This window comes from Canis lupus, chromosome X (genome assembly GCF_048164855.1).
Source record: "Canis lupus baileyi chromosome X, mCanLup2.hap1, whole genome shotgun sequence".
Lineage (NCBI taxonomy): Eukaryota > Metazoa > Chordata > Mammalia > Carnivora > Canidae > Canis > Canis lupus.
Genome location: NC_132876.1, coordinates 2,349,787 through 2,360,229, shown reverse-complemented (window position 1 = coordinate 2,360,229; position 10,443 = coordinate 2,349,787). Strand labels below are relative to the sequence as shown.

The 10,443-nt window shown below is 62.7% G+C and overlaps 1 protein-coding gene across 6 annotated transcripts; it reads right to left on the bottom strand.

The window, feature by feature from the left end:
- Positions 1-2,187: 2,187 nt before the first annotated feature.
- Positions 2,188-6,060, bottom strand: PNCK (pregnancy up-regulated nonubiquitous CaM kinase). 6 transcript variants are annotated; one of them, XM_072815639.1, is made up of 12 exons: positions 5,990-6,060; positions 4,968-5,037; positions 4,677-4,808; positions 4,396-4,470; positions 4,172-4,310; positions 3,926-4,049; positions 3,665-3,740; positions 3,457-3,569; positions 3,289-3,367; positions 3,111-3,198; positions 2,821-2,965; positions 2,188-2,468 (listed from the first exon to the last, which is right to left on the bottom strand). In XM_072815639.1, the coding sequence occupies exons 2-11, from the start codon at positions 5,033-5,035 to the stop codon at positions 2,828-2,830; spliced, it is 1,032 nt and encodes a 343-aa protein (XP_072671740.1). In that variant the 5' UTR covers positions 5,036-5,037; positions 5,990-6,060; the 3' UTR covers positions 2,188-2,468; positions 2,821-2,827. The 6 variants fall into 6 exon arrangements, with proteins under 6 accessions (XP_072671740.1, XP_072671739.1, XP_072671736.1 ...); XM_072815638.1 differs by lacking the exon at positions 5,990-6,060 and adding an exon at positions 5,708-5,777 and having other exon boundaries at positions 2,188-2,547; XM_072815635.1 differs by lacking the exon at positions 5,990-6,060 and adding an exon at positions 5,708-5,777.
- Between the last annotated feature and the right edge of the window lie 4,383 nt (positions 6,061-10,443).

Sequence of the window (10,443 nt, the reverse complement as noted above, 5' to 3'; positions counted from 1 at the left end):
CCCCAGCTCCGGCCTTCGGGGGCCAGTCTCTCTCCCAGACCGCGACACCTGCGGCCTAGGCACCTGGGCGACCCAAAGATTGCCTCTCACAGACTGCCCCCTGGGAGGGATGCAGGGCACCCACCCCCGCCTGCCCTGGGGGTCCCCTTATCTCCCGGCTCCTGGATGGGAAGGGCAGGACTTCTCCCCCAGGGCCGGATTCCAGGGGTGCGGGTGGGGCGGGGAGGGGGGCAGTGGGGGAGAGGAATGGTTTTGAGCGGCTGCCCGGGTGGTGACGCCCGAGGAGGCCTGATGGATGGTTTTAGATGTGGCCATGGCGCCGCCTGCTGGCCGGAGGCCAAGTGGCACCCGCGTGCGGCCGAGGGTCTGGCCATCTCCCAACCGAGCGGCTCCTGCGCAGGGCTCCCGGAGCAGCCGGCGCGCCTGTCCCCACGCAGGTCATGCGCATCGTCCGAGCAAGCTCACCCCCTCCATTACGGGGCCACCTTCTCGAGGGCAGGCACCTTGCACGCCGGGCCCAGCGGCGGCCACAAACCAGAGGCCCAATCGATACTTGATGGACAAAACAAGAACAAGCAGGTGTCGTGAGACTCCGGGGTGAAGACGTCAGAGGTGTCAGGAGGTGACAAGGGCCCAAGTAGGAGCTAAGGGGGGGGACAAACAGGTCACTGGAGTTGAGGACCCCAAGCTGCTGGGGTCCCCTGGCCTCTGCCCTGGCTGTCTGAGGGCCCCTGGACTGTGGGCCGGGAAAGGGGCGCAGGCATGGTAGGACTGGATCATGTGACCCAAAAGCCCGGAGCGCAGCATCACCTAGAAGTGGGCCTAGAAGTGGGCCACGGGGACAAAGGACGAAACTGCCCGCCACCCTCTGGACTTGCCCTGAGCGCAAGGGCCCATGGGAGCTAAGGGCAATAGGGAGCAGGAAGGGGGTGAGGGGAGGCTAGGAGAAGAGAGCTAGAGGTGTTGGTGCGCCTGGGACTCCCACCCTACGATGTGCCCATTGCCGGCCGCCTGGAGGTGCGCTATGCCCGGCGGTTCCGACAGGTGCCAGGCCCCCTGGCCCCGACCCCAAGCACCGCTGCAGGCCTCCCGCGCCTCCTGCCCTCGCCCGCCGACACCCAGGCCGGCCCTGCTTGGGCCTCCCTGCCTCCCTGCCTCCTCGCGGGTCCCAGAGCTTCACAAGAAGGGTCTCCCCCATCGCGCTCCGCAACGGGGGCTGGCAGGGAGCAGCGGGCAGGACTCAGTGGGGAGGAAGCGCCGGCCAGCTGGGCCGGGACTCAGGGTGCTCCTCTGCTCGGTTAGGGCTGAAGAGCGGCCCTAGGGGTCCTCCTCTAATGGAGGGAGGAGGGAGGACGAGGAGGGAGGAGGGAGGAGGCCTAGTGGGGCCAGGAAAGGCTCAGGGCCTGGAAGGTAGGACTCTGGAGCCCTGGCCCGGCCACAGTGCGGTTGCAAGGGGCAAGGGCCACACAGCCCGGAGGACTGGCCACCGCTCTTCACGCCGCAAGCCATCACAACCCAGGCTGGGTGTCCCGTGTCATCTTCCTGTCCCGGGGATGTCATGCCCTCCCCCCCCCAGCTCATGGGCTCTGTAAGCCACAGTACGGGATGGATGTTGAGTCCCCGCTGGTGCCCTGTCCTGGCTAGGGGGCTCCTCCCACCTTCCGGGGTTCCCTAGCCTTCCACATAGGAGGTGCCCACTGGAAATGCTCTCTGTCTGGCCAAGGCTGTGGAAGGTGGGGGACGGAAGGGAGAGGTTGGGGGACACAGTCTCCCCTTGCCTGTGAGCCCTTCCCAGCCTGTCCCCGAAACCCATCCCCAGGGCACCGGAGACAGGGCTCCCCAGACCGCCACTCGGCCCCCCGCCACTGCCCTCGGCTGGCAGCCCTCCGTTTCCGTGGAGCCAGAGCCACATGCAGGCTGGCCTCTAGGGGAGCAGAGCTGGCAGCTGGGCCGCCTGTCGCTGGCACTTTGGGGGGACAGGGACAGGAAGTTCTTGAACAGCTGGGAGCTCGCCTGCCACCATGGGAGGGAACACAAGTTCAGGTGGCGGTGGGCGAGGTCGCATGGTGGGGGCCTGCGGCCAGCGGGGCCACCTCCTCGGTTTCCTTCCACAGGTGACATTCATCCCCTCCACACTCGTCCCCCACCCCTGTCCCTTACCCCTCCCTCCAGCTCACCATGGGCCCGTTGCTCTGTCTGTCTTTATTGATTTGGGGACAACTCGAGTGGGGCTGGAGGGCCATGACGCAAGCGGGACCACCACAGTCAGCAAAGCACAGAACAGCGTGCAGGAGGAACTGCCCCCAAAGCCTCCTCAGCTCCTAGATGGGGCGTGGTGGTGACGGTGGGGGAGTCCCTGCGGACACGGAGGCCAGGGCACAGGGTGGCAGATGGGGGAGTCCCACGCCTGCCCGGGGCCGTGCGCCACACCCACACCTCTCCGACTTGCCAGCAGAGGCCGCAGGGTCCTGGGGGTGGGGAGAGAGGCCCGAAAGGATCCACCCATGAGAAGGGAATCCGGGAGGCCGCGCGCACCCGAGCACCTGCCTGCGGGGGGGGGGGGGGCAGTCAGGGGGCGCCCCCAGCCTGCCCTGCGCCCCTGCTCCCAGTCAAGGTTCTCGGCAGCGGCACCCACTGGGTCCTTGGCAGGGGCCCGCACTGACCCTCATGGGCCCACGGCCACCAGCTCCCATCCCCTCCCTGCCGCTGCCCTCCGCTCTCTGGGGTCGCCCTGCTGAGCTCCTGGCCACATGGAGCCCGCCCCCTGTAAGTGCCCTCGGGAGTCAGGTCCCCGTGGGTGCGGGGCCCACCCCTGCACACCTGCGCATCACCACTTGGGGGGCTGGCAGGACTGGAGGCCGGGGTGGCTGTGGCGGGTCATCCTCCGCTCAGAGGCCTCCTCACCCTCCGGGCTCTGGCCCAGCTTGCGGATGTGGCGCAGGAAGGAGGTGGCATTGAACGCTCTCTGTGGGGACAGAGGGTTGTCAGGCCAGGCCCCGGCCATGGCCCCAAGACTCCCAGGAGCCCAGAGGCCACCGGCCACCCGGGCCCTCTTCCCTGAGGGGCGGGGGCCGCCCTGAGCCAGGTCCACGGGCCCCTCCCTCACCGACCTTCCAGTGGGTCCGGGCAAAATTCTTCTGGATCTGCTCACTGACAGAGCCCAGGATGTCCTTGTCCAAGGCCGCGTCCCCAGAGATCCTAGAGGGAGGCCAAGGGTCAGTGGCGGGGCAGCCTCTGAGGGTGTGGTCCCTCCGGGCGCGGGCCAGGTTGGCAGGGGTCCCCACTCACCAAAGATGCTGTAAGGCCTGCTGGCAGGTGAACCTCTTCTGGGGGTCTCGCTCCAGAAGGTGCCGGATGAAGTCTTTGGCTGGAGTGGGGACGCCAGGTCAGCCCACCCCATCCCCACTCCCCCCGTCACTCCCCCCTCCCGCAGCTCGGGGCCAGCTTCAAGTTCACCTGATTCTGAGATGTCATCCCAAAAGGGAGAGTCAAACTCGTAGCTGGCCCTCAGGATCTGGCTGAAGAGTTCAGGATCGCTCTCGTCGTAGAAAGGGGGGTACCCACAGAGCCTGGCACCCACACATGAATCACCCAGCTGCCCAGCCCTCCCCAACCCAGCAGAAAGCAGGCAGGCCGAAGAGGAGCCTTCGCAGGGGTCACTCACAAGATGTAGGAGATGACACCCAGGGCCCACACATCCACGGCCTTCCCGTAGGGTTTCTGCTCCAAGAGCTCCGGGGCTGGCGGCCAGAGACAGACAGACACACACCCGCACGCACACGCACCGCGCCTTCAGTGCTGCCAGGCTCGGCCGAGCTAACCCCACAAATGACCCACCCCCTGCCCTACCCTGGTACACGGCTCCCGCGGTGTCCCCCAGCCCCCCCCAGCCCCCAGCAAGCCTCAGCGTGCCCCCCTCACTGACCCACATATCCTGGGGTCCCACAGGCGGTGCCCAGCATGTTGCCAGCCTGGATCTTGGAGAGGCCGAAGTCAGAGACCATGATCTTGGAGTCCTCAAAGGGCGTGGCATAGAGGAGGTTCTCAGGCTGCGACACACGGGGCGCCAGAGGAAGTGCCAGTGAGCCCCGGGGCCCCCTGGAGTCCCCCAGACGCTCGGGGTGCAGGGTTGCCGGGCGAGGCCCAGGCCGGCAGGCGGGAGGGCAGGCACCTTGAGGTCCCGGTGCACGATACCCAAGCTGTGCAGGTAGGAGACGGCCCCGAGGACCTGGCCCACTAGGTGGCTGGCGTCCTTCTCTGTGTAGGAGCCACGCTCCATGATGCGGTCGAACAGCTCGCCCCCTGTCACCCTGGGGGGAGCGGGGGCTCAGCTAATCCGGCCGCGGCGCACCGCCCCCCCAGCACCGCCCTGCAGCCTGCCCCTGCCCCCCTCACAGCTCCATGGCCAGGTACAGGTGGGAAGGGCTCTCGTGGACGTCCTCCAGGGCCACGATGTTGGGGTGGCTGACCCTGCAATGGCAGGAGGAAGGCGCCGCTGGGCCCCCACAGCCCAAGCCGCGCCTCTCGGGGCCTAGGAGTGCTCGGTCCTGGGCCACCCCAAGCCCTCCTCCCTCCTCTCGTCCTCCCCCCCCCCCCCCCCGGGCCGTTCCTGCCACCCCTGCCACCCCTGCCACCCCTGCCCTGTGCAGCAAGGTGGAGCCCCAGGCCCGGCGCACCTGCGGAGCACCGCGATCTCGTTCTCCACCAGGGCCTCCTTGCCTCGCAGGGCCTTCTTGGGGATGCACTTGAGGGCCACAAGGTGTGAGGAGCCGCGCTCCTGGGCCAGCACCACCTCCGAGAAGGCGCCCCTGGGGGGCAGGCCGCGGGGGACAGGAGGGAAGGGGGAGGGGTGGGGAGGCCGAAGACGGGAGGTGCCGCGGGCCCAGGCCACCCGCCCGCCCCCACGAGCCTCACACGTTCACACACTCGCGCACACGCACCCCGCGCTCACTGACACACACACTCACGAGCCGAGCTTCTCCCGGATCTCGTAGACGCTGCTGATGTCTTCCGTCTGCTTCTTGAGCAGCAGCATGTCTGCGGGGGGCCGGGCGGAGATGGAGGGGCGCCCCCTGGGGAAGCCACCCCAGTGGCAGCCCCGCGAGAGCCAGGAAGCCGCCCGCCCCTCCCCCACCGCCCAGGCCCGCACCCCCAGGCGGGCGACTCCCAGCGAGGCCACCGCGGCCGCTGCCCCCTCCCGGACGCGAGGCCACCACCCGGTGCCCCCACCCCCGCACCCCGACGGCGGTCGGCACCGACACCCGCTCTCTGCCTCCACACAGCGGCCCCGCCGCGGTCGGCCGCCTTCCAGAAGGCTCCGCGCACCCCCACCCCGTCCCCCCGGGCCCACCCCACCCACAGACGGGCGGCCCCCCTCCACCCCCCGCCTGGCCCCGCCGCCCTCGGCCCGGCGCTGCCGGGCACGCGCCTCTCGGGGCCTCCCGCGCCCCCGAGATGCACCTGCGACCCCCGCGCCCCGCCGCCGGCCGCGGCCACGGCCACCCACGCGGCCGCCCCAGTGCAGCGCGGGCCTCGGCGCCTCGGGGCGGGAGGGACTCGGCTGCCTGGGCCTCCCGCGTCCCGCGCTGCGTGGGCCGCGCCGGGCTTGACAGGTGCGCGCGGGGGCGCGGGGGCTGCGGCGGCGGGGCCGGGATCCCACGCGCCCCCGCCCGCGCGCGCCCCCGCTCCCGGCAGCGCCGGTGCGGACCTGGAGCCGAAGCCGCAGCGTCGCCGCGCAGTGGCCGCCGCGCCGAGCCCCCCGCCCGCGCCCCGCCGGACCCGCCCCCTCCGCGCGCGCCCCCGCCGGCCGCCGGCGACCAGAGCGGGCGGTGGCCCAGCGCTGCCGCGGAGCCGCAGGGCGCCTTGTAAGGCAATGGGCCCGGCGCCGCCGCCGCCTCCCTCCTGGGCCCGCCACGCCAGTTCCTGCCGCCTCCGCCCGGGCGCCCCGCTGGACCGGCCCCAGGGCCTTTGCACCGCCGCCGCCGCTCACCCGCATGGTGACGGGCTCCCTGCTGCCTGCGGGTCTCCTCCCTAGCCCCGCCCCGCCACTTCTGCCACCTGGCCTGAGCCCCCAGCGGCCGCGAGGAGCCTCCCCACTGGGCTCCCCCTGCCCCCCCTGCCCCCCACGCCCGGTCTCCTCCCCTCCAAGGAGTCAGGCCATTTCCCGAATCCAGGACGGTTCCCGCGGCCTCCACACCCTCCCAGGGCTCCCCACGTGACCGGGAGCCAGAGCACAAGTCCCCGCAGGGGCCCAAGGGCGCTGCATGGTTGGTCCTCCTTCTCGATCATGCTCAGGCCCCTCTCACCCCCGCCCCCCTCCACTAGGTCTAGCAGCTCCGACCCCGCCGGCCCCCTAAGTGGCCCTCAAACAGCGCCGGCGCACCTGCCCCAGGGCCTTTGCACTGGCTGCCTCTCCGCCTGGAACGCGCTTAGCTCAGACTTCTGCGTCCCTGCCGCCTCACTCTATCAAGCCGCAGCTCCAGGGTCCTCTCCTGGAACAGGCCTCCCTGCCCGCCCACCCCAGTCCCTAGTACACCACCCTGCCTGCCCTGTCCTCAGAAGACCCATCATTGCCGTGTCACCTCCTCAGTCTTGTCTTCCTCCTCAACGCACCCGCTCCCGAAAGTGTCTCTGCTGACCCAGCTCCAGAAAATAATCGCTGGGTGACTGGACTCAGTCCTTCATCCAACAACTGGCAGATTCTTCCCCTCCAGCTCCATCTCAGTTCGGGCACTGGGTCCAGGGGCGTCCGCGCCCCACCAGGGACAGGGACGCAGGTGTCCTGGCCATTGACCGGAGCTCATGCAGACCGGCCAGGGCTGCAAGGGCTTCTCGGAGCCACAGGGGCCAGGGGTGGCCTGCTGAATGTCTCTTCGCAGGGGTCTGCTGGCCCCGCCGTGACACAAAGTCTTTTTTTTTAATTTTTTATTTATTTATTCATGAGAAACACAGAGAGAGAAAGAGACACAGGCAGAGGGAGAAGCGGGCTCCATGCAGGGAGCCCGATGTGGGACTCGATCCCGGGTCTCTAGAATCACGCTCCGGGGTGAAGGTGGCATTAAACCGCTGCGCCACCGGGGCTGCCCGACACAAAGTCTTTTAAGAGGCTCCCCAGGCCCGACAGACATTTGTCAAGATCATCTTTGCAGAACTCAGCTCGGACACGTCTCTAATACTTGGCCAATCTGAGAAGCACCCCCAAGCTCACCCAACAACGTTCCCGGGGCCCTAGCCCTCGGCAGCTGGCTCACCTCTGTGAACAGGGTTTCCTAGGAATGGAATTGACCGCGACCCCCAGCTCACCCTGACCGGAAGGCCTGCCTGTTTCGGGACGCCTGGACCGATTGACACAAACCCGAGCCTCGTCTTACCTGCTCGTCTAATAATTACCCATCAACGTGTCGAATCCACTGTGGCCGCTTTGGCCCAGCCAGAAGAAAGATTATCAGAGCCCCGTGGTCACAGGTGATAACAAGGAATATAATTCACATACGTGTGTGTTTGTGTTTCAGACAAGTGCGATGTCTGAGAAATGAAAGCCCGCCCGCCTGGAGAGAGACGTCCCCGCGGGCCATCACGTGAGATGTGGAGGCAAGAAGACAAGGGCTCACTTCCAAAGGGAGCATGGAAGGAAGAGGCGGCATCGGAGTCTGCGATGGACACGGCTCCGAGCTCAGCAGGTGCTTTTGAGGCCCCTGGCCTCACGGCAGAGGTGGTAGGTATCGCGGTTGCTGGGCTTTTTTACAGTGTTTACAATACACCAGAAATCACCCCCTTTGCAACTGTTTAAACATCTGCTGAAGTATTGTAGACTCCCACTTCGAAATGCTTGTGTGTGCGCGCGCGCGCGTGCGCGGAGTGGTTGGGATAAAGAGCTTTTCCAAATCCTTTCAGAGGCCCATTTGCAGAAAAATCAGTGGAAAGTTGACCGTAGGCCTAAATGTAAAACACCCAACTCTTGTAGGAAAACAGAAGAGAAAAATCTGTCTTAGCTTGGGCTTGTGATGAGTTTTTAGATACAATATGGGAAGCACGGCCCATGAAAGAAAACACGAGAAATTGGACTGTATCAACATTTTGAATGTTTGCTCTGCAACAACGGTGTTAAAGAGAATGAGAAGACAAGCCACAGGAGCGGGGGAGATCTTTGCAAAACATGTATTTGATAAAGGACCGGTATTCAAAATATACGAGGAACTCAGGGACGCCGGGGTGGCTCACCTGGTGAAGTGCCTCTGCCTTCGGCTGAGGTCTCGATCCCGGGGTCGAACCCGGAGTCAGGTTCCCTGCTCAACAGGAAGTCTGCTTCTCCTTCTCCCTCTGCCCTTCTGCCCTGCTCATGCTCTCTCTCACTCCTGTCTCTCTCTCAAAAAAAATTAAATCTTAAAAAAAAAAAAAAAAAAAAAATATATATATATATATATATATATATATATATATGGAACTCTTAAAACTCAATAAGAAGCAACCCAATTAAAAAATGGGCAAAAGGCCTTACCAGACAACTCACCATGAAAGAAATACAGATGAAAAAGAAGGATATGAATAGATGCTCCACATCCTACATCTTATGTCAGCAGGGAACTGCAAATTAAAACAGCGAGATACCCCTACCCTATGGCGGTTTCTTACAAAAGTCAACGTACTCTTAGCATATGACCCAGCAATCACACTCCTGGGTGATTTCTGTGTGATTCAACCCGAAGAAGTCGGAAATTTATGTCTACACAAAAACTAGCACTTGAAGGTTTAGAGCAGTTTTATTCATAATCAGGCAAAAATTGGGAGCCACCCAGATGTTCCTAGGTAGGAGAATGGATTAAAAAGAAAAGGGTGTGGGGATCCCTGGGTGGCTCAGCGGTTCGGCGCCTGCCTTCGGCCCAGGGCCTGATCCTGGAGACCGGGGATTGAGTCCCACATCGGGCTTCCTGCATGGAGCCTCCTTCTCCCTCTCTCTCTCTGTGTCTCTCATGAATAAATAAAATCTTTAAAAAAAAGAAAAAGAAAAGGGTGGTCCATCCGGAGGCACCTGGGTGGCTCAGTCAGTTGAGCAATCGACTCTTGGCTTTGGCTCATGTCGTGATCTCAGGGTCGTGGGATGGAGCTCCACTCTGCTCAGCTGGGGGTCTGCTTGAGATTCTCTCTCTCCCTTTGCCCCTCCCCTCGCTCCCTCTCTTTCTCAAATAAACAAATACATAAATAAATTTTTTTTTTAAGATTTTATTTACTTATTCATGAGAGACACAGAGAGAGACAGGCAGACTACAGGCAGAGGGAGAAGCAGGCTCCCTGCAGGGAGCCCGATGCAGGACTCGATCCCGGGCCCCTGGGATCACGCCCTGGGCCAAAGGCAGACGCTCAACCACTGAGCCACCCAGGCGTCCCAATAAATAAATCTTTAAAAAAACCCCAAAAACCTATGGTCCATCCAGACAATGAAAAGCTATGAAGCCATGAAGAAATGGTTGACTCTTGAATACCTACCGCATTTTGCTAAGTGAAAGAAGGCAGTCTGCAAACAGTGACAGACTGTGTGAGTCCCCTTATATGACATTCCAGAAAAAAGCAAAACTATGGAGACAGTCAACAGATACGGGGTTGCCAGGGGTTGGAGAGAGGGGAGTAACGTTTGACTAGGGGAAGCCCAGGAGATGTTTAGGGTCGTGAGGCTACAGTATGTGGTGCTGTGATGGTGGATGCTGTGGATAAGTCAAGACCCAGGGAAGTGTGCAGCACAAAGAGCGAAGCTTAACATCAACAAACTTTGGGGCGCCTGGGTGGCTCAGTGGGTGAAGCATCTGCCTTCAGCTCAGGTCGTGATCCCAGGGTCCTGGGATCGAGTCCTACATCAGGCTCGCTGCTCAGTGGGGAGTCTGTTTCTCCCTCTGCTCCTCACCCCACTCATGCTCACTCTCTGTCTCAAATAAATAAATAAATAAATAAATAAATAAATAAAATCTTTTTAAAAATCTGCCAATTTAGGGATGCCTGGGTGGCTCAGTGTTTGAGCATCTGCCTTTGGCTCAGGGCATGATCCCGGGGTCCCAGGATCCAGTCCCACATCGGGCTCCCTGCATGGAGCTTGCTTCTCCCTCTGCCCGTGTCTCTGCCTCTCTGTGTGTCTCATGAATAAATAAAATCTTTTTTAAAAATCTGCCAATTTAAAAATAATCCTTTAGGAAATTGGGAGATCTCAGGAAGGAATAGACTCTGACAAAAGAAGCTAGTTGTATCTCAAGTGTATGAAACCATTTCACTGAAGGGGACTGGGGGGAAGGGGGCTGATGTGAGTCACTAGGAACTGAGTGGAGTCCGTAAGACCAAAGGCTAAAGGAACAGTACATTCTAGCAACTCTTGTTCCCCCCAAGGGTAGGGGTTAACAATGCTGAAACCCCTCGACACGTACACTGGCATTCAACAATTAAGTACACGGAAGGCAGAGA